At 38.7% G+C, this 19637-nt stretch overlaps 1 protein-coding gene across 1 annotated transcript in view; it reads left to right on the plus strand.

Annotated features, from left to right (window-relative positions):
* The window catches only part of PM20D2 (peptidase M20 domain containing 2), a 33614-nt gene extending 16528 nt beyond the window's left edge, over positions 1 to 17086 (plus strand). The window contains exons 5-7 of the mRNA XM_049897195.1: positions 4711 to 4846; positions 11109 to 11216; positions 11450 to 17086. Coding sequence (XP_049753152.1) covers positions 4711 to 4846; positions 11109 to 11216; positions 11450 to 11604 — 399 coding nt within the window. The 3' untranslated portion in view covers positions 11605 to 17086. The remainder of the gene's footprint in view (positions 1 to 4710; positions 4847 to 11108; positions 11217 to 11449) is intronic.
* The last annotated feature ends 2551 nt before the right edge of the window (positions 17087 to 19637 follow it).

The raw sequence follows: 19637 nt of genomic DNA on the forward strand, positions 1-19637 counted from the left end.
TCACTGTGTCTTCCTCTCCATGTGGAAGGTCTGTGATCACATTTCTTAGTCTCTCTTTATTGTTTTAATGTTGTCTTCTTTTATATAATAACATCATTGTTACCCGTTTTGAGCTTTTTTTTTTTTAAAATCTTGCTTTGTTTTTTTGATTTTTTCTGTCTGGGTTGACTTCTGATTGCTCTGCCCAGTGTTCTAGTCTTGGGTTGATACCTGATATTATTGATTTTCTAACCAAAGAACTCCCTTTAGTATTTCTTGTAGTTTTGGTTTGGTTTTTAGGAATTCCCAAAACTTGTGTTTATCTGGAAATGTCTTAATTTCGCCTTCATATTTAAGAGACAGTTTTGCTGGATATATGATTCTTGGCTGGCAATTTTTTTCCTTCAATTTTTTAAATATGTCATCCCATTGCCTTCTTGCCTGCATGGTTTCTGCTGAGTAATCCGAGCTTATTCTTTTTTGGTTCTCCTTTGTAGGTGACTTTTCATTTATCCCTGGCTGCTCTTAAAATTCTCTATCTTTGGTTTTGTCAAGTTTGGTTATACTATGTCTTGGTGACTTTCTTTTCACATCTACCTTGAGTGGAGTTCGATGAGCATCTTGGATAGATACTTTCTCATCTTTCTCAATATCAGGGAAGTTTTCTGCCAACAAATCTTCAACAATTCTCTCTGCATTTTCTGTTATCCCTCCCTGTTCTGGTACTCCAATCACTTGTAGGTTATTTCTCTTGATAGCATCCCACTTTAATGTCTTCATTTTTTAAAATTCTTTTATCTGATTTTTCTTCAAATATGTTAGAGCCAAGTGATTTATCTTCAAATTCAGAAATTCTGGCTTCTACTTGCTCAGTTCTGCTCCTCTGACTTTCTATTGAGTTGTCTACTTCTGTAATTTTGTTGTTAGTCTTCTGAATTTATGATTGCTGTCTGTCTATGGATTTTTCCTGCTTATTAAATTTTTCATTATGTACCTGAATAATCTTTCTCATTTCTTCAGTTTCTTTATCTGTGTGTTCCTTGGCTTGTTCTGCGTATTGCCTGATTTCCTTCCTGATGTCTTGAAGGGTTCTGTATATTAAACTTTTGTATTCTGGCTCTGGTAATTCCAGGAATGCACTTTCATCTAGAAGATCCCTGGATTCTTTGTTTTGAGAGCTTGTTGAGGTGATCATGCTCTGTTTCTTTATGTGACTTGATATTGACTGTTGTCCCTGAGCCATCTACAAGTTATTGTACTAGTTTATGTTTGCTTACTTTGTCATAGCTTCTTGCTTTGTTTTGCTATGCCCAGATGGGTCACTTGAGTGAGCTAGCTTGATTATTTTCACCTTTGGAGCGCTGACGTCCAGTCCCCAGATGGGTAGAGCTGTTATCAGGTATATCAGTCTAGGAGTCCATTCAGTTTTCTTGTATGAATTCAGCTCAGGTGTCCAGGTAGCTGATCATCAAATATGTGGTACAGGCTCTGTCCTGCAGTCTTAGAGGGGTAGAGGTGATTGATGTAGGTACCGGTATCTGGTTGCAGCAGGGGGTCATGCTCTGAACAAGGCAGGGGGTTGAGAACCGACTCCCGAGTGTCTCTGAGGATAGCGCATCCCTGTTCCCTAGAGCGTGCAGGTGGGTGGGTTCTGCAGATGGACCATGGGCACCCAGCATTTTTGGTTGTAAGGAGTGGGAGGCACCAGTTATCCTTGGACCCCTGTCGCGGGTGGCTGGGCGACCTGAGAAGAGCTAACAGTCCTTAGGCCCCTGATGTGAGTAGGTGAAAAAAAAAAAAAAAGGACCTTGTTTAATAGGCAAAGCAATGTCAAACATCAAATACCCACCTCTCCACCACACAGCTGAAATGGCTGGACTCTGCCAACAAGGGCCTATTCTCCTGAAATAGGCCCACACAGGTCCATGCAGAGGGGAAAAGTGCTCAGAGTTCACAGACTGTTTATGCCTGGAAGGGAGCCGCTTCTGTCCTGAGCTCCCCCAGTTAGTGGAGCTGGCAAATTATCTTTTCCCCCAAATGCAAATTTTTTCCTTCTCCCAGGCCGGGAGAGTGGCTCTAGGCACTCAACAGTGTCTACCAGGCCCAGGGAATTCAGCCACTGAAGCCAGCTTGGGGGTGGGGGGGGGGGCACAGTAAAATATACGCAAGTACTTAGCTTTTGCCAAGAGCGCCGTTCTTCTCAAGTTCTGGAGGTGTGAGTAGACTGTGTGGCTGGCTGCTTCTCCATGAGGAAACTGGCCGAACGCTAGTACCAGCTCGCCGCCACTGCTCTGGGAATGGTGTCTGAGGGCTCCCCGCGATTCAAGTCTGGTAACTCCTCTCCGCTTCTGAACGGTCTCTTCCTCCCCCTGCCCCTCTGTTAGTTTTCTAAGCTTGCCTTGATGCTCAGGGCTCCTAGTTTGTCATAAATACGCTCGTTTCACTTGTATTTTTGGGCCTTTGTTATAAAGAGGACTTGTCAGAAGCGTCTGTCTATTCTGCCATCTTGGTTCCACCTCCCACTCATAGGCTTTTAAGATCCCAGATACTACTCACCAAAGTAGAAAGCAGAACATTTTCTTTATAAACTATGTTATGCCAATTGAGCTAGATGTTGCCTGAGACTGTGGTCCCCACAGCCCTCAGCCTAGCAATTCAGTCCCTCAGGGAATTTGGATGTGTCTGTGGAGCTTCCATGACCTTGCCTTGTACGAGTTGTGCTGGCTTCCCCAGTATCGTGTACTGTTTTACCCTTCACCAAAGTTACCACTTACCTATTGTCTATTTAGTGTTTTTCCATCCTCACCCCTCCCCTCCCTCATAACCATCAAAGACTGTTTCTTTTTGTATGTAAACCTTTTCATGAGTTTTTACAGTAGTGGTCTTATACAATAATTATCCTTTTGTGATATATCACCTTATTTTCTTCTGCCCTCTTTAGACTGGAGATATGTGGCTTAATCAGATCCGTACCAGTGTCTCACAGTAGCAGTGATTCTCAGGCAGTGTTTGTAATGTGTAAAGTGTCCACAGAATTGTATGGATAGTAAGTGCTATAAGGGATTGGAGGCAGGAAAGAGGTGGCCTGAGTTGTTAAGGGAAAGGCTTGAAATACTGTGAAGGAGATCATACTTTGAGATGTGAAGGATAGAGAGTGAGCTCTCTTAGGAAATGGAATGAGCAAAGATAGGAATGTAAAAGCTCATAGTCTGGTACAGTGAGTAGATAAATACAGTAAAACCTGTGAAAGCTGGAACGTGTGTAAGGTAGAAACCTGTCAGAGAAGGAAATCTTAAATATTTTCCACTAAAATGAGCACAGAAAAGTGGTAGGAGTGTATCCTGTCAGAGGCAGAAAACTTGCAAGACCTGGAAAAACAAGGCAGCCACGTTGAGTTCCAGCTCTCACAGGTTTCACTGCACATGGACAAATGTAAGAGCAAGAATATATTCTCATATGTTACTAGAGAAGATAGGTATAGATTTAGTATATGAGTACTCCAACGAGCCCAGTAGCCTGGAGCTGTAAAAAATTAAGTGTTCGTCCCCTTATTTAATATAAGTATCAAAAATATTTATTTATAAAATATGCATAAATTGCCATCATTAATATCTCAAGGTACAGTATTCCCTTGGGGTAAGGCTTATTGTAAACTATTATGGATTTAAATCTGTATTTTAAACAGTTTTCTAATATTTTCTCATATTTTGGCTGATTTGTAAAAATCTGATTAGGTTGTCATTGTTGCCACCTTAGATGTTGCTAGGAATAGGAGCAATGTCATCTCTGCCATTTTATGATTGGCTTTTTTTATGTAATTGGTATTATCTTTAGTTTGAGGAAATCTTGCCCATTTTGATTTAATCAAAAACTAAATCTGTAAATCCACTTAACTGCACACATGTAAGCTGTTCCATATGTTCATTAGGTGCCCTGGTGGTGCAGTGGTAAAGCGCTTGGCTGCTAACTGAAGGGTCTATAGTTTGAACCCAATAGCTGCTCCACAAGAGAAAGATGCAGCGGCCTGCTTCTGTAAAGATTACAGCCTTGGAAACAATACTCTGTCCTGTATAGTCTCTATGAGTCAGAATTGAGTCAACGGCAATGGGTTTGGTCTTGGTATATGTTCATACACTGAAAAAGTAGGTTAACCCCTTGGCGCCAAGTTGATTCCGATGCATGGCAACCATATAGCTTGGATACCCCTCTGTGGGCTATTGACAGCCCTTCATCATTATAAGACTTCTGTCTTTCTCTCAGGGTGCTTTTACACTTTTCAGACCAGGCAGCGTTGTCAGTGGCACTTTGTATATTGAATATTAGTAAAGTTTAATTTTGTTCTTTTGGAGGCTACGGCCTAGAGCAGTGTTCCTCAGAGTATGGTTTTTGGACCACTTGTATCAGAATTACTTGAGGGTGCTGGTTAAAATGAAGATTTCTGGACTCTACCCTGTACTCGATTTAGCTGACTGAAGTTGAGACTCACTGGCTAGTAGAGTTGGGTGACATTTTGTGGTTTTGGTGCATGTATAACATGAAGGAGATAGGTCCTGGGAACTGCTGCAATAGAAATACAAATGTTTTTTAAGGTAAGAGATTTGAGCAAGTTTATATCCAGAAGGGAAAGTGCTTCCTCTTAAAACCTTTTTCTGGGAAAGATATATCACTCGTTTGAAAATTAAATAATTTGAGTTTTTTTATTTTAAAATTTGTTTTACAATTTTTTACTAGGTAGAAATTAAAGGCGGAGCACATGATTATTACAATGTTCTTCCCAATAAGAGCCTGTGGAAAGCTTATATGGAAAACGGGGAAAAGCTGGGAATAGAATTCATTTCGGAAGATGTAATGTTGAATACCCCATCAGGTAATTAAGTTCTTTTATTATATATTGAGCTATTTGAGGAAGAGAAAATGCCATCTTTGGTTAAATGGTTTTGTTTAATGACTGGGGAGGCTGGTGGAAGGACGGGGGTGACCACTGAAATCTTCACAGTGCTTTTCACAAACTGAATGGTTAGGAGAAAGAAACTAATGGACTCTTCACAGAATGAATGTCCAGTGAGCAGATTTCTTAATTTAGAAATAGCTAACCTAAACCCTGGTGGTATAGTGGTTAAGAGCTACAACTGCTAACCAAAAGGCTGGCAGTTCGAATCTACCAGGCACTCCTCAGAAACCCTACAGGGCAGTTCTCCTCTGTCCTATAGGATTGCTATGAGTCTGAATTGACTCGATGGCAACAGGTTTGGTTCTGGGGTTTTTTTGGAACCTACTTTTGGAGCCCTGGCGGCGCAGCGGTTAATAGTGTGGCTGCTAACCAAAAGGCTGGCAGTTCAAATCCACTAGCCGTTCCCTGGAAACCTGTTGGGGCAGTTCTACTGTGTGCTATCTATGTGGTGGTTATGAGTCGGAATCAACTTGACAGCAGGGAGTTAACCTTCTTTTTGCTCTACATTTCAAATATTTCTAGTGTTTAAATTTGTTTACTTCTAATTTTTAAGTAAACTATCAAAAACGCTGGAGCCGCTGATATTTGACAAAGGCCCAGTGTCAGTTAATTGGGGAAAAGATAGTCTTTCTAACAAATGGTGCTGGCTAACTGGATAGCCATTTGCAAAAAAATGAAACAGGACCCATACCTCACACCATGCACAAAAACTAACGCCAAGTGGATCGAAGACCTAAACATAAAGACTAAAACGATAAAGATCATGGAAGAAAAAATAGGGACAACCTTAGGAGCCCTAACACAAGGCATAAACAGAATGCAAAACATTACCAAAAATGACGAAGAGAAACCAGATAACTGGGTGCTCCTAAAATCAAACACCTATGCTCATCTAAAGGCTTCACCGAAAGAGTAAAAAGACCACCTACAGACTGGGAAAGAATTTTCAGCTATGACATCTCCGACCAGCGCCTGATCTCTAAAATCTATATGATTCTGTCAAAACTCAACCACAAAAAGACAAACAACCCAATCAAGAAGTGGGCAAAGGATATGAACACACACTTCACTAAAGAAGATATTCAGGCAGCTAACAGATACATGAGAAAATGCTCTCGATCATTAGCCATTAGAGAAATGCAAATTAAAACTACGATGAGATTCCATCTCACTCCAGCAAGGCTGGCATTAATCCAAAAAACACAAAATAATAAATGTTGGAGAGGCTGCGGAGAGATTGGAACTCTTATACACTGCTGGTGGGAATGTCAAATGGTACAACCACTTTGGAAATGTATCTGGCGTTATCTTAAACAGTTAGAAATAGAACTACCATACAACCCAGAAATCCCACTCCTCGGAATATACCCTAGAGAAATAAGAGCCTTCACACAAACAGATACATGCACACCCATGTTTATTGCAGCTCTGTTTACAATAGCAAAAAGCTGGAAGCAACCAAGGTGTCCATCAACGGATGAATGGTTAAATAAATTGTGGTATATTCACACAATGGAATACTACGCATCGATACAGAACAGTGACGAATCTGTGAAACATTTCATAACATGGAGGAACCTGGAAGGCATTATGCTGAGCGAAATGAGTCAGAGGCAAAAGGACAAATATTGTATAAGACCACTATTATAAGATCTTGAGAAATAGTATAAACTGAGAAGAACACATACTTTTGTGGTTACAAGAGGGGGAGGGAAGGAGGGTGGGAGAGGGTTTTTTACAGATTAGTTAGTAGATAAGAACTACTTTAGGTGAAGGGAAGGACAATACTCAGTACATGGAAGGTCAGCTCAACTGGACTGGACCAAAAGCAAAGAAGTTTCCGGGATAAACTGAATGCTTCAAAGGTCAGCGGAGCAAGGGCGGGGGTTTGGGTACCATGGTTTAAGGGAACTTCTAAGTCAATTGGCAAAATAATTCTATTATGAAAACATTCTGCATCCCACTTTGAAATGTGGTGTCTGGGGCCTTAAATGCTAACAAGCGGCCATCTAAGATGCATCAATTGGTCTCAACCCACCTGGATCAAAGGAGAATGAACACCAAGGTCACACGATAACTATGAGCCCAAGAGACAGAAAGGGCCACATGAACCAGAGACTTACATCATCCTGAGACCAGAAGAACTAGTTGGTGCCCAGCCACAACTGATGACTGCCCTGACAGGGAGCACAGCAGAGAACCCCTGAGGGAGCAGGAGATCAGTGGGATGCAGACCCCAAATTCTCACAAAAAGACCATACTTAATGGTCTGACTGAGACTAGAGGAATCCCGGCCGTCATGGTCCCCAAACCTTCTGTTGGCACAGGACAGGAACCATTCCCGAAGACAACTCATCAGACAGGGAAGGGACTGGACAGTGGGTAGGAGAGAGATGCTGATGAAGAGTGAGCTATTTGTATCAGATGGACACTTGAGACTGTGTTGGCATCTCCTGTCTGGAGGGGGGATGGGAGGGTAGAGAGGGTTGGAAGCTGGCAAAATTGTCACGAAAGGAGAGACTGGAAGGGCTGACTCATTAGGGGGAGAGCAAATGGGGGTATGGAGTAAGGTGTATATAAACTTATATGTGACAGACTGACTTGATTTGTAAACATTCACTTGAAGCTCAATAAAATTATATTAAAAAAAAAAAAGCTGGAGCCCTGGTGGCGTGGTAGTTAAGAGCTTGGCTGCTAACCAGAAGGTTGGTAGGTCGAACCCACCAGCTGCCCTTTGGAAACCCTTAGGGGCAGATCTGCTCTGTCCTGTAGGGTCACCACGACTTGGAATCAACTCTACGGCAGTGAGTTTGGTTTTTTTTTAAATCAAAAAGGGAAATAGAATTTTAATTTTTTCTCAGTCCTCACAATAAGGTAGCTACTTAGTTATCTGGCACATTTTGAGTTTTTGAGGAGTAAAAGACAACTGTTAGAATTTAATCATAAGTGTACTTCAGGGTTATTTTAAAATGTTTCCCTTTAAAACCATTTTATTACTAATATGTTTGCCAAGTTAGAGATATATCTCCTAAAATAATAGATGTTGATGAAGTAGACTCAAAAGGGACTTGGGGTATATTGTTGATATTAGTTGCTGTCGAGTCAGCTCTGACTCATAGTGACCATATGTGTAACAGAACTAAATGTTTCCCAGTCCTGTGCCTTCCTCACAATTGTTGGTATGTTTGAGCCCATTGTTATAGCCACTGTGTCAGTCCATCTCACTGAGGGTCTCTCTCTTTTTCACTCACCCTCTACTTTACAAAGCATGATGCGCTTCTACAGTGATTGCTCCCTCATGATGTGTCGAAAGTAAGCGAGACGAAGTCTCAACGTTCTGACTTCTAAGGAGCATTCTGGTTGTACTTCTCCAAGACTGATTTGTTCATTCTTCTGACAGTCCATGGTATATTCAGTATTCTTTGCCAACACCATAATTCAAATGCGGCAATTCTTTCGTCTTCCTTTTTCATTGTCCAGCTTCTGCATGCATATAAGGCAATTGAAAATACCATGGTTTGGATCAGGCGCACCTTAGTCGTCAAAGTGTCATTATTGCTTTTCAAGATTTTACTGAGGTCTTTTGCAGCAGATTTGCCCAGCGCAATATATTGTTTGATTTTTTTACTGCTATTTCCATGGCTGGGGTATAAATTGGTATAACTTATTGGTGTGTTGGTATAAATTATTTAGCATGTTAAATTTGAGGTGCCTATAGGATTTCTAAGTAGAGTTGTCCAGTAGTCTGTTGAATCTGGAACCCCCAAAGGGTATGTCTAGGTTGGAGATCTAGGAGCTGTCAGTATATGGGAGACGATTGAAGCTATAGGTCTTAGTGGGTTGCTCAAGGACATAGAGGGAGAGGAGGCCAAAAGGTGAAACGCTGGGCATCACCAGTATTTAAGAGATAAGCAAAGGAAGAGATCTAGAGAAGGCAATAGAGAAGGACCAGAGAGAAAGCCAGATATTGAGAGAGAGTGGAGTCATGGAAGCCAGCGGACTGGAGAATTTTTAGGAAGGAAGAAGTAAGTCATTTAGATGCTAGAGAGATTGAATAAGGTAAGTATGGTCTAATGTCCATTAGACTAGCAACTGGAAACTCATGGACTGTCTTGAAGAAAATGATTGAAGGCTGGTGGGAACAAATGCCAGATTTCACTTCTCTGCCTGCGATTGACTGGTGAGATAGTGGCAACAGAAAAAGAAGACTAGTCTTTTTCAAGAAAAGTTAGCTTTAAAGGAAAATAAAAAGGGTGGATACCAGCTTGAGGGACATAGGAAAAAAGATTTTTTAAAAGAAGATCCTTGAGTGGGGTCATAGACTGAAGGGAAAGAGCCATAGGGAGGGAGAAATTGAAGATATAAGTAGACAGGAAAGTGACTGATAAAACAAGAGTTCTTGATGTCAGAAGGGAAAGGATCTAGAACATAGATAGCAGGTTTAGCCATGATTAGGAGGATGGATACACATTCTACTAAGATGGATGTCAGGAGCTAAGGGTGGAAGCAGAGGCAGGTAAGTGCTCAGGAAAGAGGACCGGGAGTTCAGACACTTCCTCCTAGGAAGTAGTTGGTAGCACATGAGAGAGCATTGAGATGGTGGAGTGGAGGAATGAAAGAGAATAGCCACTGAGAGGAGTTGGCCGGGGACACTGGAGTTTTTTGTTTGTTTGTTTTCCCTTGAACCCCATTGAGAGGTCAGCTGAGATTGAAGACCATGAATTTGTTGTCCTGGCAATCTTCATGGTCACATACTTTTACCCTAGCGGGTTTCTGCAGCCTAGCTATAGGAGGGTAGGTGTAGGTTAGGCCTCCCCAGGGTTTGGGTTTTGTATAATGGACAAAACTGTAGAATAAAGTGGCTGCAATTTGGGTATGATTTGTAGATGCAAGGGTCCATCTCTGCAAGTAAGATCTTTAAATATGCAGCAGGCTTTCCCCTGTCTTGTGTACTGCTGCATCTTCAGTCTCTGGAACCATTGTGGCACAGTTAAGTGCTTAGTGAATTATTTCCTGAAGCAGTACATTTTCATGGATTCACATTGCCTGGGTTCAGAGTCTGGCTTTAGCTTGGCTTTACCATTAACTAGTAGCTATGAGACTGTGGGCAGGTTATTTAATATCTGTAAGCCTTGGTTTCTCCATGTTACTGTAAAATGGAAATTACTCAAAATGTTAATGAGAATACATATGAAGCACGTAACAGTGTGTTTGCAGCATGGTAGTTCTAGCTAAATGTTAGCTGCTGTTTGTTATATATTATTTTGCTTTTTTTTATTCCCTTACCACTCTTTCTTGGATGGTTTTAACTTTGCCTGGCACAGGGTTTGGCACATAGTAAGCATTTGATAAATGCCTATTGAGTGAGGTTAATGCATTATTTTTACTATTATTTACTGAAAAAATGTTTGTCATGTTACAGACCTATTCATGGTGATTTAAAATATCATTTTGGCTTTACAGATCCTAATCATCTAATTAGGGAGAGAAACATGAGCCAAAGAATCCAGTAAACAGAAAGTTAAAGCTGAAAAGTGCTGTGAAGGAGTGTAATACAATTCTGTGAAAGTTTATGGTAGAGGAATTTGACCTTACCAAGGGGGTGAAATAAGGCTTCCTTTAGGAAGCTTAAGATGATGTCTAAGGGCAAGTAGGAGTTAACATAGGTGAGGAGGGACAAGGGTCAGGAAAGAGCATGGTGAGTGTCCACAGTGGCTGGGGTATAGAAAATAGGTAATGGTGTGATATGAGATTGGGTTGGAAAGGTAAATAGAGCCAGACTACATAAGGCTTATAGATGATGTAAAAATTGAAAAAAATATTGACAGAGTAGATGATGCTAGATCAATTAGGAGACTGTTAGTTCAGGGAAGAGATGGTGATGGCTCAGATGAAGACTGAAAAGTAGCCATGGGATTTGGCAAGGCCAGGTCTTTGATGCCACCTTCATGAGGGCTGCTGTGGTGACTGATGGAGGTAGAAGAGGACTGAGTGGATTGAGGACTCAGTAAATGGTGAGGTCGTGAAAGCAGTGAGCATATGGACTTTCCAGGAAATTTGCTTCTCTAGATCTCTTCTAACAGGGTATAGAATTATAAACAAGTACACAATTCTGATGATAGCCTCATAATTAAAAAATCTTGATCAAATATACTTTTCTTACTTTGTGTCCTCTAAGGATCTACTGATTTTGGAAATGTTACTTTTGTGGTTCCTGGAATTCACCCATATTTTTACATTGGCTCTACTGCCCTGAATCATACTGAACAGTATACTGAAGCTGCAGGTGAGTGTCACTGGAAGTGAGGGTTTGGGCAGGGGCTCTCTCGTTCTCTAATAGCAGCTGCCTTTCTAACTGTTCAGTTTAACCTGTTGTTTCATTACCTGACATCACCAGAGGAAACACTATATTGTGGTGGGAAGTTGGAGAGGCAAATTAGATATTGAGAACTAACCTGGGAAATTAATTAATTTGTAATAAATATGGAGATATTTTTATTTATTTTCTCTACCTTTTAGGAGCACACGAAGCTCAGTTCTACACTTTGCGTACGGCCAAAGCTTTGGCAATGACTGCACTGGATGTTATTTTTAAACCAGAGTTGCTAGAAAGTGTCAGAGAGGACTTCAAACTGCAACTTCAAGAAGAAGAATTTTTAAATACAGTAGGATAAAAGGAAGTTTTGGGAACCTCTTATGAATTATTAAGAAGTGATAATTTTTCCTTTAGTCATTTTTAATGAAGGAGGGCATGCTTGTTTTTTAATCATAAAGGAGTCAAATTCTTTTTACCTGGAAAGTGAGAATGTGTGGTATATACAAAATACATTGCCACATATCTAAAATGAAAATTTTTGCAAATCTGTACTTGATGGAATTGTAATCTTTCAGAAACTGGTATGATAGCATTTCTTAAATATCCTGGATGATATGTGGTTTATCAGTGATAATATTTTATAAATTTATGTGTTGTGTAAGTTTATTTAAAAAGGTCCTAAGAGATTTAAAACTTTACATACAGAATTGATGCACATGAAAGAAGCTTCTGGTGTTTTAGAAAGTAGTTTTAAAATTCAAGTTCTAAATTCAGGAACAGTTCATTTTGAATATCTGACTTACACCTGTTTTGGTTTGTAGAGAATCTATTTATAAGAAAAGTACAATTTGAATCCTAGAAATGCTTGTGGGAAACAACTTGAAACTCAGGTACAAAGAATAAGCTTTAGTTCTGTTGTTGGAAGAAAAATGAGGACATGCTTTCTTTTTGTAATTAACTCTAAGAAGTGGCATTAAATTGCTGTTCCTAATTCAGTATTACTGTAATTGGAAAAATCGTAGACAGGATTGGACTCTTCCTGTAAGATTTTTGCCTGGTAGTCCAGTGTGTTCTAGAGGCATTTGATGAGCAAAGCAGTGGCTGCCCAGCAAGCCCTGCTTACGTTGACTCCCTAATGTCGGACGACTGGTCCCTGTCACCTAGCAGCCTGGTGGCTTGACAATATTACCGTTTACTGGATTCTCAAGCCCCATCCTGGCCCAATATTAATTAGAAATTACTGTAAGTTTTTCGTGATGATTTATGTGAATTTCTTGAATGTGATAAAAGTTTGAGGAGAAAGTATCTGGTAAAACAAATATTTTAAACTGTGAATATAGAAAAGCTCCAGTATACTTTATTTTACAGGAAATTCTCAAATTTGAGTGTAAGCATTCCAAAAAATGGAAAGGGAAGGAGAGAAAAAGGAATATTTGGCCCTCTCTGTTGTAAGCAAGTCACTTGGGTTAGATCAGATCATTTATCCTTATAGACCCTAGGACCTTTAATTCCTGTTCTACCTGAAATAATTTAAAGTTGTAAGAAAGAGAGGGTTTTTTGGGGGAGGGTTGTAGTTGAGAATTGCTTTTCCTCCGTGTCAGGGTCTGCAAACCATGGCCTGATTTGGCCTGCACAGCCTGTGTTTGTATGACCAGCGAGCTAAGAATGGCTTATATTTTTGAAAGGGTTGTTTGAAAAAGAAAATACAACAGAGACTGGATGTGATCTGCAAAACCTAAAACATTTCTATCTGGCCCTTTACAGGGGAAAAAAAAAAAAAAAAGATTGCCAACTCCTGTATAACAGGAGCCTTGGTGGCATAGTGGTAAGTGCTTGGCAGCTAACCAAAAGGTCGGCAGTTCAAACCCACCTGCTGCTCTGAGGAAGGGAAGATGTGGCAGGCAGTCTGCTTCCGTAAAGATTTATGGCCTTGGAAACCCTATGGGCAGTTCTATTCTGTCCTACAGGGTCGCTGTGAGTGAGAAGCAACTTGATGGCAGTGGGTTGGTTCTATTTAACAATAAAATAAAACCTGTTTGTCTTTGACTTATATAACCAGATCTTCTCTAGGATACTTAAAGCCTCTGAATTGAAACATTGAGAAAGAGCTTAGGTGGTGTTAGGTCCTGACACGTTGACTGTGTGGTGCATTCTCACTTTTGTCCTCACTGGAGTTCTGACACTTAGACGCTTACTGTTTTCTTGTAGCATTTGTAGTGAAACCTGTGAGAGCTGGAACTTGATGGGACTGCCTTGTTTTCCTGGGTCTCACAAGTTTTCCGCCTTTGACAGGCCGCAGTTTTACCTCTTTTTTATTGCTCTGTTATTAGGGGAGAATATTTGCGTTTTCCTCCTCTGACAGGTTTCTGCCTTATACAGGTTCTGGCTTTCGTAGGTTTTACCGTACTTTACTCTGAGATACAGCTACCCTGTTGCCTTAAGACTTTCTCCCATGCAAGCCAATCTTCTGACTCTTCGTATCAGCTTTTATAATGCAATTCTCCATGTCACCTTTGTCTGATTATTTATACTCTTAAATAGTCACTATTGGTATATATTTTATATACAGGTGAGGCATCAGCAAAGGCCATACTTCAGGCCAAGAATATGATACCTCTGATTATATAAACAGAATTCATTTTCCTTATTAACGATTTTGTAAATTTATCAGCTTTAAGTTTAAAATTCCTTGTGTAAATCCCTGTACTGAAACAGTTGTGTTTTCTGAAGTCTTGATAAAACTCTAGAACAGTGATTGTTAACTGTGCTATCCCAACACACGAACGTCACCATCATTTATGAAGTTAATCACAAGTTAATTACTACTCATACAAAGTATTAGCATTTTATTTGTGATTTGTATTAGTATTTTGCTTGTGACTAATTTACTTATTAAAAACAAATTAGAGAAAAATTCAAGGTTAGCAGTATATTGTTACTGATTGTTACTGCATTTTGCTAAGCATTGTTGAGTGGGAGAGAAAGGTGTGGAGTTGCAGTTGGCACGCAGGAAGTGGGTATAAACTGCACCACTGCCGTCTGCTACAGCTCAGGTTAAGGAACTGATACTCACGTACCACTAATATTTGTGTCAATTCTCAGTTTCTGTAGTATTTTATTTCCCTTTCAACTTTTTCAGAATTTGGTCAGAGTCTTAGTTTACCTATTGGAATACCCCATATAACCCATGACATAAACCTCTGTCTATAAATCCGTGAAAGGTTTATGGCAGACTCAGAAAGGTGTTGAGAACTTACGTTCTACACTTAATCTGAAAACATGCATTTTTTTAGATCTTTACCAAGATCTGAACAGTTCACATTATTTTACTTTAGGTTATAGTTATTTAATATAATTCATATTTTTAAAATCCCTTTCTACTTTTTGTACACCAATGAGTTAGTTGAGCCATATCACACTTAGAAGTGTAAATAAATAAATACATAAATAAATGCTGGAGTCACCATCTCTCTCGTGTCCAGAGGAAACCAACTATAGTCGATCTCCGCTATGCCATTTGGATTTAGGAGACTGCTTCCTTTGTACCAATAGCTTTTCCTTTTGGAATTAAGTTCTTTCTTTACACTCATACTTCAGGGGGCATGTTTTCTGCGTGACTACTAACCTTTAATAAACTTTTACACTTAATTTCATTTACTGTTTCTGGTTGGTCTTCATGTTCTGGATTAAATTTCTGAAGATTTAGAGTTAGAAGACAGGTGAACAGTATCACCTTTTAGGTAAGGGAGGGTTATATTTAACTCTATACTTAAAACACGAATGCTTATTTTTAGAGATTTGAAAAATAGGAGTTTTTTAAATTTAGACTTTTATGTATTGTTTTTGAGGAAGGAGGCAACTAAGTTTTTCTACCAGGATTAGTTTGAATGTGATGACATTTTTATTATCACTTAACAGATTGAGAGATTATTCTTTACGTGCTATATGTTATTTCCTCCTTAGATTGTATAACCTTTGAAGGCAGTGTCCTTAAAAGGACACTTAAAATATGTATATGTGGGTTTATTTTTGAATTCTTAGTGAATCTAACGTAGTAGATTCCCTGTGAAGGTTCAGTGCTTTTTAAATGTGTTAATAGTGTTTCCTTGCTTAGAATAATCAAAATTTAAAATAATCTTGTAGATAGGTCATGATCCTAACATCAGTTTTAATTTTATGGGTGTAGCTATTTATTGTACAACCTGGAGAATAAAAGAGACACTTAGTATTACTTTGCTTCTTTTGCTTCAGGTACACTAAAACCTCATCTGTTTGGAAAAAAGGACAAGCTGACTTAGTGCGAAGTTTAAAAGTATATGATTTTTTAATTATTGAATTCCTTTTGCTTTAAACTACAGGTATAGGTGGAGTTTTTTGTTTTTAATGGATAGTGGTTTATATGATTAGATAACATGCCTTTTAGGATCTTCTGTTTGTTGTGCAGTGGTTAAACGTTCGGCTGCTAATGAAAGGTCAGCAGTTCGAATCCAGCAGCGGTTCCTTGGAAACCCTATGGAGGCAGTTCTCCTCTGTCCTATAGGTCGCTAATAGAGTTGACAGCAAAGGGTTTTGGTTTTATTTATTGTTCACGCCCTGTACTGAAAACCTTTTCCTCAAATATCAACTTTTGATTATCTATGTTAGATCAACAGACTTGGAAAGGTAAATCTAAATTTAAGGTTTAACTATAATTACAGATTGAAAGTGTTTTATCCTTAGTGACTTATTTTTAAAAGCAGGCCTGCATATGGAACCTATATTAAACAATTATGTGGTACCATTAATTACTAATAATAATAATTAGAAAATACTAATAAAAGTAATAAGATTGAGTATAGCTAACAATAAGGACCACTGGTGGCACAATGGTTAAACGCTAGGTAACCAAAAGGTCGGCCTTTCAAACCCACCAGCTGCTTTATTGGCGAGATGACTGGGCTGTCTGCCTCAATAAAGATTACAGCCTAGGAAACCCTGAGGGACAGTTCTACTCTGTCCTGTAGGGTCACTATGAGTGAAAATCCTCTCAGTGGCACAGAACAACAATATTTAACATGCCTCTTAAAATTTCTGACCCTTTTTCAGTGATGACAAATCTATATTAGAGTACTCAGAAAATTTTTCCCTTTTAATTACTTGTATGTAGTACTCATAAGAGCTAGGGCATTTAGGATAAACTGGAACATTTTTGTGTGTTAACGAGCACTTGTGTAAACTTCACACAGCCCTCCAAAGACTATTTATTAATTGATATTTTACCTGTTATAATTTCAACAGTTGAGTTCAGTGACTATTTGTTGAGAAGTGCCTGTTTCTAAGCACTAGGGGTAAGAAGCAGAGTAAGATACAGTCCATGTTCCCAAAAGCTTGTGCTTGGTGGTAAGTTCTCATAAGATTTACTTCATCTGAGCACCACTGGGGTTGAGGGAACATCTGAAAGCTACCGTCTTGGAAAATTCTGAGGAAGTGTTTCTAAAATATTTTAAAATACCTGAGTCATTTCAATCTGTTTGAACAGAAGAAATGTATAAGTTTTTTCTTAAAGAATGATTGTCTAATTTTATAATGTGTTCTTTTTTAAAACCTTTCCAATAATTTTTATATTTTGTACATTTGTTTTTAACTGAAGCATCTCTTTAGTCTTTTGGAAAATGTCCTACATAGTACTAGCCTTCAAACTATCGAAGTAAATTTTCATTGTGAAATAAATCAGTTCTTTGTGCTAGCTAGCAACTCTTTATAAAAGGTGGGAAGGTATGATAAATTACTTCTTTTTAAATTTTTTACATACTCGAAGCATTTTACACTCTAATTATATAGTTGAAGATGGTGCATTTTGATACTATGAAGTTAATATTTTCAAATAAGCAATCAGTCTAATACTATCAGATGATAGTAATATTTTGTAATATTCATATGTATTAAAGTATATATGAAAAAACCTAAAATGTTAATAAATATGTTTCTCTAATAGCAATTGTGTTGTGGACTTTTTAAAAACTTACTTATCGCTCTATATATGTATATACGTACATGTAATGAAGATACATAAAGATAACCATCATTACCCAAGTATACTGTGATGTATCATACTCTCTCTTATTCATCAGTAATAACAGATATTGGTTTGCTTTTAAACTATAAATGTCATATATTCATAGGAGAATTTTATAAGAACAATTAAGCCCTTTTGTTTAAAAATGAATGTTTTACTAGTCTCAGGCTGTAAATTGTATGTGATAAGAATTAGGTACATAATAATAGCACTGAATTTTCTTTAAAAAATGTTGCCAACTTTAATAAAAAGTAATTCCGTTTAATAACTCAAATATGATACAACAGGTTTTTAGATTCTTAGGTACTGAGCAAAGCTAATCTTATAATCATAGAAAAGAAAAAGAATAAATTTGGAGTCTATTTTAAAAGGCAATTTAAATACAGAAATGTGGACACTTGTAACTGTCCTGTCAATTCCTGGAGCCTTGTTTTTCGCCAAGGCCTGCAGTACAGCTTGGACTTCTTCCTTCAGTACCATCCGTTCTTGATCATATGCCACCTCCTGAAATGGTTGAACGTCAACCAGTTCTTTTTGGTACAGGGACTGTGTGTTCCTTCCATCTTCTTTTGATGGCGTTATTCAATATTTTCACCATAGAACCCTTCCATATTGCAACTCGAGACTTGAATTTTTTTTCAGTTCTTTCAATTTGAGAAATACTGAGCATGTTCTTCCGTTCTGGTTTTCTGTCTCCAGGTCTTTGAACCTATTGAATCCTTCTATAGAATCCTTCCATGTTGCAACTCGAGACTTGAATTTTTTTTCAGTTCTTTCAGGTTGAGAAGTGCTGAGCATGTTCTTCCATTTTGGTTTTCTGTCTCCAGGTCTTTGAACATTTCATTATAATATTTCGCTTTGTCTTCTCAAGCTGCCCATAGGAAACTTCTGTTCGATTATTATGTCATCATTTATAACTTTCACTTTAGCTACTCTACATTCAAGAGCAAGTTTCAGAGTCTCTTCCGACATCCATTTTGGTCTTTTCTTTCTTTCCTGTCTTTTTAATGACCTTTTGCTTTCTTCATGTATGATGTCCTTGATGTCATCCTACAACTTGTCTGTCTCTCGTCATTAGTTTTCGGTGTGTCAGATCTTCTTGAGATGGTCTCTGACTTTAGGTGGGATATACTCAAGGTTGTATTTTGGCTCTCGTGGGCTTTATTTAATTTCTTTCACCTTCAACTTGAACTTGCTCAGCAATTGATGGTCTGTTCCGAAGTCAGCTCTTGGCCTTGTTCTGTCTGATATTGAACTTTTCCATCATCTCTGCACAGATGTAGTCAATTTGATTCCTGTGTCTTGCATCTGGTGAGGTCCACCTATTTAGTCACTGGTAATGTTGTTGAAATAGTGTTGAAAAAAGGTATTTCAAATGCATAGGTCACTGCTTTTGCAAAATTCTGTTATTGGGTCTTCCATGTCAGTTCTGTCACCGAGACTGTGTTTTCCAACTACTGATCTTTTCTTCTTTGTATCCAACTTTGACATTCCAGCCACCAGTAATTATCAATGTATCTTGATTGCATGCATGTTTGATCAGTTTCAGGGTGCAGGAGTCAATAAAAATCTTCAGTTTTTTCATCTTTGGCCTTAGTGGTTGGTGCATAAGTTCAAATAATAGTCGTATTAACTGGTCGTCTTGTCGGTGTATGGATATTATGCTATCACTGACAGCATTGTACTTCAGGATGGATCTTGAAATACTCCTTTTGATAATGAATGTGATGTCATTCCTCTTCAATTTGTCATTCCTGGCGTAGTAGACCAGATGATTGTCTTGATTCAGAATGGCCAATACCAGTTCATTTTAGCTCACTAATGCCTAGCATATTAATCCTCAAGTGTTCCATTTCATTTTTGACAACTTCCAATTTTCCTAGGTTCATATTTTGTACATGCCATGTTCCAATTATTAATGGATGTTTGCAGCTGTTTCTTCTCCTTTTGAGTCACGCCGCATCAGCAGATGAAGATCCCGAAAGCTTTACTTTGTCCACGTCATTAAGATCGACTCTACTTTGAGAAGGCAGCTTTTCCTCAGTTGTCTTTTGAGTGCCTTGCAACCTGAGGGGCTCATCTTCTGGCACTATATTAAACAGTGTTCTGTTGCTATTCATAAAATTTTCATTGGCCAGTTTTTTCAGAAGTGGATCACCAAGTTCTTCTTTCCAGTCTATATTAGTTTGAAAGTTCAGCTGAAACCTGTCCATCCTGAGTGACCCTGCTGGTATTTGAAATATAGATGGTTTAGCTTCCAGCAGCACAGCAACATTCAAACCACCACAGTATGACAAACTGACAGACGAGTGGTGGTATAGCAGTTCTAAATGGTT

This window comes from Elephas maximus, chromosome 1 (genome assembly GCF_024166365.1).
Source record: "Elephas maximus indicus isolate mEleMax1 chromosome 1, mEleMax1 primary haplotype, whole genome shotgun sequence".
In the NCBI taxonomy this organism is placed as follows: Eukaryota; Metazoa; Chordata; class Mammalia; order Proboscidea; family Elephantidae; genus Elephas; species Elephas maximus.